General features: G+C 44.7%; 1 protein-coding gene across 1 annotated transcript in view; it reads right to left on the bottom strand.

The window, feature by feature from the left end:
• mst1 (macrophage stimulating 1) overlaps window positions 1-13,319 on the bottom strand; it is a 194,409-nt gene that overhangs the window by 113,743 nt on the left and 67,347 nt on the right. The window contains exons 8-10 of the mRNA XM_068051375.1: window positions 7,772-7,940; window positions 4,705-4,835; window positions 2,090-2,192 (exon numbers count right to left, since the gene is read on the bottom strand). Of these exons, the coding sequence (XP_067907476.1) occupies window positions 2,090-2,192; window positions 4,705-4,835; window positions 7,772-7,940 (403 nt within the window). The remainder of the gene's footprint in view (window positions 1-2,089; window positions 2,193-4,704; window positions 4,836-7,771; window positions 7,941-13,319) is intronic.

The following is a 13,319-nucleotide window of genomic DNA, read 5'->3' as shown; positions in this document are numbered from 1 at the left end:
ATCAGTAATATACACAGTCCTGAGATTAACATAATCCCAGTGATATACACAGTCCCTGAGATTACCACGAAACCCAGTGATATACACAGTCCCTGAGATTAACATAATCCCAGTGATATACACAGTCCCTGAGATTAACACTGAACTCAGTAATATACAGAGTCCCTGAGATTAACATAATCCCACTGATATGCACAGTCCCTGAGATTAACACTAAACCCAGTGATATACACCGTCCCTGAGATTACCATAATCCCAGTGATATACACAGTCCCTGAGATTAACATAATCCCAGTGATATACACAGTCCCTGAGTTTAACATAAACCCAGTGATATACACAGTCCATGAGATTACTACTAAACCCAGTGAGATACAAAATCCCTGAGATTAACATAATCCCACTGATATACACTGTCGCTGATATTAACATAATCCCAGTGATATACACAGTCCCTGTGATTAACACTAATCCAAGTAATATACACAATCCCTGGGATTAACACTAATCCCGGTAACAGACACAGTCCATAGGATTAACATAGTCCCAGTAATGTACACAGTACCTAAGATTAGCAATAATCTCAGTAATATACAAAGTCCCTGAGATAACATAATCTCAGTAATATACACAGTCCTGAGATTAACAGTAAACCCAGTAATATACAAAGTCCCTGACATTAACATAGTCCCTGTAATATACACAGTACCTAAGATTAACAATAATCTCCGTAATATACACAGTTCCTCACATTAACACTAAACCCAGTAATATACACAGACCCTGAGATTAACATAATCCCAGTGATATGCACAGTCCCTGAGATTAACATAATCCCAGAGATCTACACAGTCCCTGAGATTAACATAATCCCATTAATATACACAGACCCTGAGATTAAAAGAGTCCAATAACATACACAGTCCCTGAGATTAACACTAATCCCAGTAACAGACACAGTCCCTGCGAATAACACAAATCCCAGTAACATACACAGTCCCTGAGATTAACATAATCCCAGCGATATGCACAGTCCCTGAGATTAACATAATCCAAGAGATATACACAGTCCCTGAGATGATCATAATCCCAGTAATATACACAGACCCTGAGATTAAAAGAGTCCAATAACATACACAGTCCCTGAGATTAACACTAATCCCAGTAATAGACACAGTCCCTGAGATTAACACTAATCCCAGTAATAGACACAGTCCCTGAGATTAACACTAAACCCAGTAATATACACAGTCCCTGGGATTAACACTAAACCCAGTAATAGACACAGCCCCTGAGATTAACACTAATCCCAGTAATAGACACAGTCCCTGAGATTAACACTAAACCCAGTAATATACACAGTCCCTGGGATTAACACTAAACCCAGTAATAGACACAGTCCCTGAGATTAACACTAATCCCAGTAATAGACACAGTCCCTGAGATTAACACTAAGCCCAGTAATAGACACAGTCCCTGAGATTAACACTAATCCCAGTAATAGACACAGTCCCTGAGATTAACACTAAGCCCAGTAATAGACACAGTCCCTGAGATTAACACTAATCTCAGTAATAGACACAGTCCCTGAGATTAACACTAAACCCAGTAATAGACACAGTCCCTGAGATTAACACTAATCCCAGTAATATACACAGTCCCTGGGATTAACACTGAACCCAGTAATATACACAGTCCCTGAGATTAACACTAATCCCAGTAATAGACACAGTCCCTGAGATTAACACTAAACCCAGTAATAGACACAGTCCCTGAGATTAACACTAATCCCAGTAATATACACAGTCCCTGCGATTAACACTGAACCCAGTAATATACACAGTCCCTGAGATTAACACTAATCCCAGTAATAGACACAGTCCCTGGGATTAACACTAAACCCAGTAATATACACAGTCCCTGAGATTAACACTAAACCCAGTAATATACACAGTCCCTGAGATTAACACTAAACCCAGTGATATACTCAGTCCCTGAGATTAACGTAATCCCATTGATATACACAGTCCCTGAGATAAACATAATTCCAGTAACACAATTCCCAATAACAGTGTCCCAGTTGACATACCGTGGTTTGTGAGGTGTATTGGAGTTCCACTTCTGGCATGGGATTCCCTTCCTGGTTTTGCTAACAACTCCTCTGTATGTTGTCCCATTTCCATGGTAACAGTCTGTGAAGTGAAAAAGTTCAGTGTAAATTGGTTATTCCTGCTACTAATTTTTGTTATTTTCTCGTGGGATATGAGCAACCCTGGCAGGGCCAGCATTTATTGCCCATCCCTAATTGTCCTTGAGAAGGTGATGGTGAGCTGCCTTCTTGAACCACTGCGGTCCATGTGGGATAGGTATACCTACAGTGCTGTTAGGTACAGAGTTCCAGGATTTTGACTCAGCAACTGTGAAGGAACGGCGATATAGTTCCAAGTCAGGATGGTGTGTGACTTGGAGGGGAACCTGCAGGTGGTGGTGTTCCCATGTACGTCCTGCCCTTGTCCTTCTAGTTGGTAGAGGTCGCGGGTTTGGAAGGTGCTGTCGCAGGAGCCGTGGTGCATTGCTGCAGTGCATCTTGTAGATGGTACACACTGCTGCCACTGTGCGTCAGTGGTAAAGGGAGTGAATATTTGTGGATGGGGTGCCAATCAAGCAGGCTGCTTTTTCTGGATGGTGTCGAGCTTCTTGAGTGTCGTTGGAGCTGCACCCATCCAGGCAAGTGAAGAGTATTCTATCACACTCCTGACTTGTGCCTTATAGATGGCGGACAGGCTTTGGGAAGTCAGGAGGTGAGTTACTTGCCACAGGATTCCTCGCCTCTGACCTGCTCTTGTAGCCACGGTATTTATATGGCTGGTCCAGATAAGTTTCTGGTCAATGGTAACCCCTAGGATGTTTATCGTGAAGGATTCAATGATCGTAATGCCATTGAATGTCAAGGGAAGATGGTTAGATTCTTTCTTGTTAGAGATGGTCATTTCCTGGCACTTGTGTGGCTTGAATGTTACTTGCCACTTCTCAGCCCAAGCCTGGATATTGTCCAGGTCTTGCTGCATTTCTACACAGACTGCTTCAGTATCTGAGGAGTCACGAATGGTGCTAAACATTGTGCAATCATTCAGTGAACATCCCCATTTCTGACTTCATGATTGAAGGAAGGTCATTGATGAAGCAGCTGAAGATGGTTGGACCTAGGACAGTACCTTGAGGAACTCCTGCAGTGATGTCCTGAGACTGAGATGATTAACCTCCAACAACCACAACCATCTTCCTTTGTGCTAGGTATGACTCCAACAAATGGAAAGTTTTCCCCCGATTCATATTGACTCCAGTTTTTCTAAGGCTCCTTGATGCCACTTGATAGCATTGTATGATAATGCTCTTGGATAATGCACTTTGCGAGTGTGCTTGGTCAATGCGCTCTCGGACAGTGGCTCTCGGACAGTGCGCTCTGCAAGTGTGCTTGGTCAATGCACTCTCCAGCAGTGCACTCTCGGACAGTGCATTCTGCGAGTGTGATTGGTCAATGCGTTCTAGGTCACTGTGCTCCCAGTCAGTGCGCTCTCAGAGAGTCCTGCTAGTCAGTGCACAATCAGTCAGCGCTCTCTCGGTCAGTGCATTCTCGGTCAGTGCTCTCTCGGTCAGTGCTCTCTCGGTCAGTGTTCTCTCGGTCAGTGCTCTCTCGGTCAACGCGCTCTCGGTCAGTGCTCTCTCGGTCAGTGCTCTCTCGGTCAACGCGCTCTCGGTCAGTGCTCTTTCGGTCAGTGTTCTCTCGGTCAGTGCTCTCTCGGTCAACGCGCTCTCGGTCAGTGCTCTTTCGGTCAGTGCACTCTCGGTCAGTGCTCTGTCGGTCAACGTGCTCTCGGTCAACGTGCTCTCTCCATCAGTGCTCTCTCGGTCAACGCGCTCTAGGCAACGCGCTCTCGGTCAGTGCTCTCTCGGTCAACGTGCTCTCGGTCAACGCGCTCTCGGTCAACGCGCTCTCCTGGTCAGTGCTCTCTCGGTCAGTGCTCTCTCGGTCAGTGCTCTCGGTCAGTGCTCTCTCGGTCAACGCGCTCTCCTGGTCAGTGCTCTCTCGGTCAGTGCTCTCTCGGTCAGTGCTCTCGGTCAGTGCTCTCTCGGTCAACGCGCTCTCGGTCAGTGCTCTCTCAGACAGTGCTCTCTCGTTCAACGCGCTCTCGGTCAGTGCTCTCTCGGTCAGCGTGCTCTCAGTCAGTGTGCCCTTGGACAGTGCACTTGGTCACTGCGCTCTCAGGCAGTTCTCTCGGTCAGTGTGCTCAGTCAGTGCGCTGTTGGTCAGTGCACTTTCAGGCAGTGCTCTCGGTCAGTGTGTTCTCAGACAGTGCTCTCGGTCAGTGCGTTCTCAGACAGTGGTCTCGGTCAGTGCGTTCTCAGACAGTGGTCTCGGTCAGTGCGTTCTCAGACAGTGGTCTCGGTCAGTGCACTCTCAGTCAGTGCTGTCAGTCATTGCACTCTAGGTCAATGCGCTTTAGGTCAGTGCGCTCTTGGACACTGCTCTCGGACGTTGTTCTCAGTCAGTGCACTTTTGGTCAGTGCTCTCTCAGTCAACGCCCTCTCTGTCGGTGTGCTTACCATCAGCCTGCACTTCGTCAACATACTCTCGGACAGCGTGTACTTAGCTATAATGATGGTTAAATCCTTAGTGCTGTGAGCATGCTCAGTTCATGTTACCTTGAGGTTCAATGTCATCTTCACAGCGTTCAAGCTGTAAACAGAATGCAGTCCGGACTCTGGGATTTGTTGTGAAACACCAAGGGGCTTCTGACCCGTCAGGATTTCGGCAGTAATTCTGCTCCAGCCCCCTGTAACAACAGATTAGATACTGGTCCAAAACTTCCAAACTATTAATAGACCACCATGGAGTCCCCCGACTCCTGCACAATGGATTGAAAGAAGAAAGAACTTGATTTTGACTTTCACAACCTCAGGACATCTCAAAGTGCTTTACAGCCAATGGGGTACTTTTGAAGTCTAGCCACTGTTGTTGGAAACAAAGCAGACAATTTGCATAAACCAAGTTCTCACAAACAGCAATGCAATAATCAGCAGACAATCTGTTTTAGTGAAACAAAAACAGAAAGTGCTGGCAATACTCAGCAGGTCTGGCAGCATCTGTGGAGAGAGAAGCAGAGTTAATGTTTTGAGTCGGATATGACTCTTCGCCGGAATCTGAGCCAAAACATCAACTCTGTTTCTCTCTCCACAGATGCTGTCACACCTGCTGACTAACTCCAGCACTTTCTGTTTTTATTTCACATTTCCAGCATCTGCAGTATTTTGCTTTTATTAATCTGTTTTAAATGATATTGGTTCAGGGATACTGACCAGGACATCAGACAGAGATATTCTGCTTTATTCAAAATAATGCCATTGGACCTTCCACATCCACCTGAGAGGGTAGATGGGATCTCAGTATAGCATTTCTTCCGAAAGATGGCACCTCCAACAGTGCAGCACTCTCACAGTACTGCACTGGGAGTATCAGACTAGATTACATGTTCAAATCTCTGGAGTGGGACTTGAACCTAAAACCTTCAAAGGTAAGAGTGCTATCACTGAGCCAAAGCTGAAACAAGCAAGAGGAAAAATTAGTGTGAACAGTGCCACAATAGTGGCAGTGACTAGGTTTCAAAGTAAACGTTCACACACAGGAACAGCTAATGGGTTTAGCATTAACATTTCTACAGAGAAGCAGCTTGTGGCTTAAACAGCAAACAACACTGTCGAGAGGAGGTTAATGGGCTTAACAGCAAAGGTGCTTCCCTACATTAAAACAGAGACTGTTCCTGAAATGCATTTCACTGGCTCTGAATTGCTTTAGGATGTCCTGAGAATTTGAAAAACACAATATCAATGCAACTTCGAATTGTCACAGAGAGATGGCTAATAGCCCAGAACTTGTTTGAAAGGTGATATTGACAACAAACGCTGTTTCATAGACCATTGAAATCCCCGTTCTTCCACTGGAGAATTTATACCAACGTTTTCTGGCAAACGGATTAGAACACAGTTAGTGTCATGGCAAATCGAAAATGGCATAGCTGATGGATTAGTCCGAGTAATTGAATTACAGTTAAAAAATTTAGCAGCAGGGTTATTTGAGAACTCTAAGTAAACATACGGTAACCTCAATTTTCAGGCAAAAAAAATCTAGCAGCAAATGGCATCTTCTGTACAGCAAACACTGGCGTGAGACAGCTAACTGATAAAGAGACAGCTAACTGATAAAGAGACAGCTAACAGACACAGCAACAACTAATGGATACAGACACAGCTAACAGATAGAGAGACAACGAACGGATACAGAAACAGCAAAAGGAGAGAGAGACAGCCAGTAGGTAGAAATACATCTAACAGATATAGGGAAACGGCTAAAGGAGAGAGACAGATAAGGGATAGAGACAGCAAAAGGAGAGAGACAGACAGTGGGTAGAAATACAGCTAACGTATACAGAGACAGCTAACAGATAGAGACAAATAACGGTCACAGAGGGATCTAATAGAGAGAGAGAGAGGGAGGGAGACATAGCTAACAGATAGAGAGACAGCTAAGGAAAACTGAGACAGCAAATGGATAGAGAGAGAGCTAGCAGATAGAAATACAGCTCACAGATTCAGAGACAGCTACAAATAGAGAGACAGCTTTTTTATTCATTCGTGGGACATAAGCAGCACTGGCCAGGCCAACATTTATTGCCCATCCCCAATTGCCCTTGAGAAGGTGGTGGTGAGCTGCCTTCTTGAACCACTGCAGTCCATGTGGGGTAGGTACACCCACAGTGCTATTAGGGAGGGAGTTCCAGGATTTTGACCCAGTGACTGATATAATTCCAAGTCAGGATGGTGTGTGGCTTCAAGGGAACTTGCAGGTGGTGGTGTTCCCATGCATCTGCTGCCCTTGTCCTTCTAGGTGGTAGAGGTCACAGGTTTGGGAGGTGCTGTCTAAGGATCCTTGGCAAGTTGCTGCAGTGCATCCTTGTTGGCCTTACCAGGGACATCCACATTCCAAGAACAAATAAAAAAAATTGTACAGAACATTGGTTAGGCTACAATGGGGTCATTTTGGGTGTCCCATCATATAAAGGACACTAAAGGTCATATTTAATTTACTAGTTGCTGATATTTGCACATTATTAATAAATATAACATTAAAGACCTCTTCTTTGTTTTTTCCCTTCAAAGCTGTTAAATTTTTAACAACTTCCAGTTGTGATGAATGATCATCATCAGCCTCTCCACAGATGCTGCCTGACCTGCTGCATATTTCCTGCATTTTCTGTTCATATTTGTAATATGTTTAGTTTAGTTTAGAGATACAGCACTGAAACAGGCCCTTCGGCCCACCGAGTCTGTGCCGACCATCAACCACCCATTTATACTAATCCTACACTAATCCCATATTCCTACCACATCCCCACCTGTCCCTATATTTTCCCTACCACCTACCTATACTAGGGGCAATTTATAATGGCCAATTTACCTATCAACCTGCAAGTCTTTGGCATGTGGGAGGAAACCGGAGCACCCGGAGGAAACCCACGCAGACACAGGGAGAACTTGCAAACTCCACACAGGCAGTACCCGGAATTGAACCTGGGTCGCTGGAGCTGTGAGGCTGCGGTGCTAACCACTGCGCCACTGTGCCGCCCCATATGTATTGGCTGCTTTAAACCATGTGCTGCTATTTACTGCAATTAATACCGGTTTATAACATTTCAAGCCTTGCAATGTTCCATACTTGCATGGATAGTTTTCTGGTGTGAATTCGTGTGCATGTGGGTATTGCACGTCCCAACGCTGACAGAGGATTCTGGCCGAGGTTTGATTTACTGTTCCTCTGTATCCTACCCCACGATGTTTGAAACATGTTTTGGTGATCTCCACATCTTTCAGTTTATGTTGCCCTCCTTTTGTATCAAACAAAACACAAACAAACCATTAAAAGTGAGTAAAGATTCTTCAGTTATTCCCAAACAAGACCAGCTGAATGTTTATGTTTCTAATTTCCACCACCTGCAGTATTTAGCTTTTTGTTTACTTTACTGCCCCTTCTCTTCCTACATTACAATTTTGACCACACTTCAAGAGGTATCTCATTGGCTGTAAAGTGCTGAGGTCATCCTGAGGATGTGAGAGGCACTATTTAAATGCAATTTATTTCTTTTTGCCACCCCTTTCCCCACTTGATGAATTTCTGCTCCTCTTTTCAACATGATTTTCATTTTTTTCTTTTACCCAGTTCATCTTCCGTGCCATCCCTTGTACTTGATCAGGTTGCACTTTCTCAGCACCTGTCTCCAGCTTCCACTCATTCCACCTGCATTCTGGCTCAAATCCCACCGTTACCATTTCAGATAGTACCCATGATCACCAATATCTCTGTGACCCTTATTCCTCTACCTACTGTGCACACACTTTCCACCTCGCTCCTCAGCATTACCGAACTTAACTTCAGAGCTGTCCTGGTCCTTAGTATCACTTCAGCTTTTGTCTCATTCAACACTTTAATAAAGAAATTGTTATCTTCCTTTCAAAGATCTTAAATTTCAACCACTCATGGATGTCAGACTTTCTCCTCACTCCTATTCCTCTTCACTCTCTTCTGACCCTCTCTTTTCTTCTAATCTCACTCTGTCTGTATTTTCACCATCCCCTCTCTGACACCAAGCAATCCTTCCTCAGCATCAGCTTCATCTCCCTATACCCTCACCTCAACAAATTCCAAGCTGGATGAGAAGCTGAGCTCATCTTCCAGTCTCTATTTTGTCCCTACATTTCTCTTGTCATTAGCCTCCCCGATCAATCTGGACCGCTCCCTCTGTCCTCTTACCCTCTATTGATATTTTTATTGAGAACTGCAGTAGTGACATCAGCCATTTCAATATCTCTACTTCCCTCATGCACTCTAATCTCTCTCCCTCTGAACTTTGTTTTCTCAGGTCCAATTTTGAGAAACGTGGCAGGTTAAGAAAGGTGAGAGAGGGAAACTGGGGAATTATAGATCAGTTAGCCTAACATCTGTTATTGGGAATTTACTAAAGTTTATGATTAAGGATAGGATGACCAAACACCTTGAAAATTTTCAGTTGATCAGAGAGATCCAGTCTGGATTTGTAGAGGGTAGGACATGCCTGACAAATCTGGTGGAATTTTTTGAAGAGGTGACTAAAGTAGTGGACAGGGGAATGTCCAAGGATGTCATGTATATAGCCCTCCCCCCCGCACCTCCCCGCTCTCTCCCCCTCTCTCTCTCCCCCCTGCTCACTCACCCACCCCCGCTCTCCCCCCCACTCTCTCCCCCCTCTCTCTCTCCCCCCTCTCTCTCTCCCCCCTGCTCTTTCACCCCCCTGCTCTCTCCCCCCCCCCACTCTCTCCCCCCACCCCAGCTCTCAAACCCCCCCCCCACCCTGCTCTCTCCCCCTTTCTCTGCTTGCTCTCTCTCCCGCATTATGCGATGACATCATCTGGGCATGCGTGTACCAGTCCTGGCAATTTAGGTGATGACATCATCCGCTCATGCGCCAACCAGTCCTGGCAATGCGGAATGCAGCGCACGCGCAGAGAGCAGGAGCCCGTTTGCGCGTGTGCGCAGGTTGGCGCAGTTGGATGACGTCCTTGCCGGCTGCGTTGTCAAGAATCACAGTGTTACGATAATGGGTAAGTACTCCAATTGGCAGGATGTGACTAGTGGTGTCCCACAAGGGTCTGTGTTGGGGTCTCAACTATTCATTAACTTAGATAAGAGAGAAAGCCACATATCCACATTTGCTGATGACACAAAGATAGGTATTATAAGCTGTATAGACAGAAGCATAAAATTACAAACAGATATTGATGGATTAAGTGTACGGGCAAAACTGTAGCAAACTGATTTCAATGTAGGAAAATGTGAGGTCATCCACTTTCGACCTAAGAAGGATAGAACAGGGTACTTTCTAAATGGTGAAAAGCCAGAAACAGTGGCAATCCAAGGAGACTTGGGGTCCAGGTACACAGATCTTTAAAATGTCATGAACAGGTACAGAAAATAATCAGAACAGCTAATTGAATGCTGTCCTTTATATCTAGAAGACTAGAATACAAGGGGGTATAGCTTCAGCTATATAAAGCCCTGGTTAGACCACACCTGGAGTACTGAGAGCAGTTCTAGGCACAACACCTTAGGAAAGATATATTGGCCCAGGAGGTAGTGCAGTGTAGATTTACCAGAATTATATCTGGCCTCCAAGGGTTAAATAACAGGAGGGATTACACAAACTAGGGTTGTACTTCCCAGAATTTAGAAGATTATGGGTAATATGATCAAAGTTTCCAAGATATTAAGAGGAACAGACGGGGTAGATTGGAAGAAACTATTTCTGGGTTGGGGACTCCAAGGCAAGAGAACATAATCAGAAAATTAGAGCCAGACCTTTCAGGAGTGAAATTAGAAAATGCTTCTTCATGCAAAGTGTGGTAGAAGTTTGGAACTTTCTTCTGCAAACAGTAATTGATGCTTGATCAAATGTGAATTTTAAATCGGAGATTTTTGTTAACCAAAGGTATTAGGGGATATGGAGTTACATCACAGATCAGTTAAGATCTCATTGAATGGCAGAAAAGACTCAAGACGCTAAATAGCCTACTTCTGTTCCTACGTTCCTGAGGTCATTATAGAACCAGCTGACAAAGGAGGCACTGCTGTGGTGTGGTGTAAGAACCTCTACCTTGCTAAGATGGAATGCTATCTCACTAACAACTGTCCCTACCTCCTTCTGAAACACAACCACAATACTGAACACCAAGCTATTACTGAAACACGATCCCATTACCGAACACCAAGCTATTACTGAAACACGATCCCATTACCGAACACCAAGCTATTACTGAAACATGACCCCATTACTGAACACCAAGCTATTACTGAAACATGACCCCATTACTGAACACCAAGCTATTACTGAAACACGATCCCATTACTGAACACCAAGCTATTACTGAAACACGATCCCATTACTGAACACCAAGCTATTACTGAAACATGACCCCATTACCGAACACCAAGCTATTACTGAAACACGATCCCATTACCGAACACCAAGCTATTACTGAAACATGACCCCATTACTAAACACCAAGCTATTACTGAAACATGACCCCATTACTGAACACCAAGCTATTACTGAAACACGATCCCATTACTGAACACCAAGCTATTACTGAAACACAACCCCATTACTGAACACCAAGCTATTACTGAAACACGAGCCCATTACTGAACACCAAGCTATTACTGAAACACAACCTCATTACTGAACACCAAGCTATTACTGAAACACGACCCCATTACTGAACACCAAGCTATTACTGAAACACGACCCCATTACTGAACACCAAGCTATTACTGAAACACGACCCCATTACTGAACACCAAGCTATTACTGAAACACAACCCCATTACTGAACACCAAGCTATTACTGAAACACGACCCCATTACTGAACACCAAGCTATTACTGAAACACAACCCCATTACTGAACACCAAGCTATTACTGAAACACAACCCCATTACTGAACACCAAGCTATTACTGAAACACAACCCCATTACTGAACACCAAGCTATTACTGAAACACGACCCCATTACTGAACACCAAGCTATTACTGAAACACAACCCCATTACTGAACACCAAGCTATTACTGAAACACAACCCCATTACTGAACACCAAGCTATTACTGAAACACGATCCCATTACTGAACACCAAGCTATTACTGAAACACAACCTCATTACTGAACACCAAGCTATTACTGAAACACAACCCCATTACTGAACACCAAGCTATTACTGAAACACGATCCCATTACTGAACACCAAGCTATTACTGAAACACGACCCCATTACTGAACACCAAGCTATTACTGAAACACGACCCCATTACTGAACACCAAGCTATTACTGAAACACAACCACATTACTGAACACCAAGCTATTACTGAAACACGACCCCATTACTGAACACCAAGCTATTACTGAAACACGACCCCATTACTGAACACCAAGCTATTACTGAAACACAACCTCATTACTGAACACCAAGCTATTACTGAAACACGACCCCATTACTGAACACCAAGCTATTACTGAAACATGACCCCATTACTGAACACCAAGCTATTACTGAAACACAACCTCATTACTGAACACCAAGCTATTACTGAAACACAACCCCATTACTGAACACCAAGCTATTACTGAAACACAACCTCATTACTGAACACCAAGCTATTACTGAAACACGACCCCATTACTGAACACCAAGCTATTACTGAAACACGACCCCATTACTGAACACCAAGCTATTACTGAAACACAACCTCATTACTGAACACCAAGCTATTACTGAAACACGACCCCATTACTGAACACCAAGCTATTACTGAAACACGACCTCATTACTGAACACCAAGCTATTACTGAAACACGACCCCATTACTGAACACCAAGCTATTACTGAAACACGACCCCATTACTGAACACCAAGCTATTACTGAAACACGACCCCATTACTGAACACCAAGCTATTACTGAACAAAGTAATTCATGACAACGCTACTTCATCGGACACGTCATCAGGATACGCCGCGGTGCGCACATGCGCAGACGGTCTCATGCCCCCTGCGCATGCGCTGCGGTCCGGCTTACCAGGACCGCTTTGCGCATGCGCAGACGACACGGTACACGCATGCGCACACAGTCTCCTCATCTCTGCGCATGCGCTGCGGTCCGACCTGCCAGGACCGTTGTGCGCATGCGCAGATGACGTCATCCCGTTATTTCGTCTTCCTCGCCGACGCGCCAGTTTGGCCTCTGCGCATGCGTCAAAGCTTCAGCGCGACTTTTTGAAAGTGGAAGGAGGGGAGGTTTCGTTGGGCATTTTCTCACATTTTATCTGAATTATTTATTCGTTTTGGAGACTTGCTTCATTTTTATTTGACACAGGAGATTGTTCCAAGGTAAGTTGCTCTGCCTTTGTAAGTTGCTCTGAAAACATTTCCATTGTCTGGGCCACCGCATGTTCTGCAGCCCCTGTTGTGAGTTGCTCTGAAAACATTTCCATTGTCTGGGCCACCGCATGTTCTGCAGCCCCTGTTGTAAGTTGCTCTGAAAACATTTCCATTGTCTGGGCCACCGCATGTTCTCCAGTCCCTGTTGTGAGTTGCTCTGAAAACATTTCCATTGTCTGGGCCACCGCATGTTCTCCAGTCCCTGTTGTGAGTTGCTCTGAAAATATTTCCATTGTCTG

The sequence above is a fragment of the Heterodontus francisci genome, chromosome 19 (assembly GCF_036365525.1).
Source record: "Heterodontus francisci isolate sHetFra1 chromosome 19, sHetFra1.hap1, whole genome shotgun sequence".
Classification (NCBI taxonomy): Eukaryota; Metazoa; Chordata; class Chondrichthyes; order Heterodontiformes; family Heterodontidae; genus Heterodontus; species Heterodontus francisci.
The sequence above is the reverse complement of the archived record's forward strand: the minus strand, read 5'-3'. Positions and strand labels throughout refer to the sequence as shown.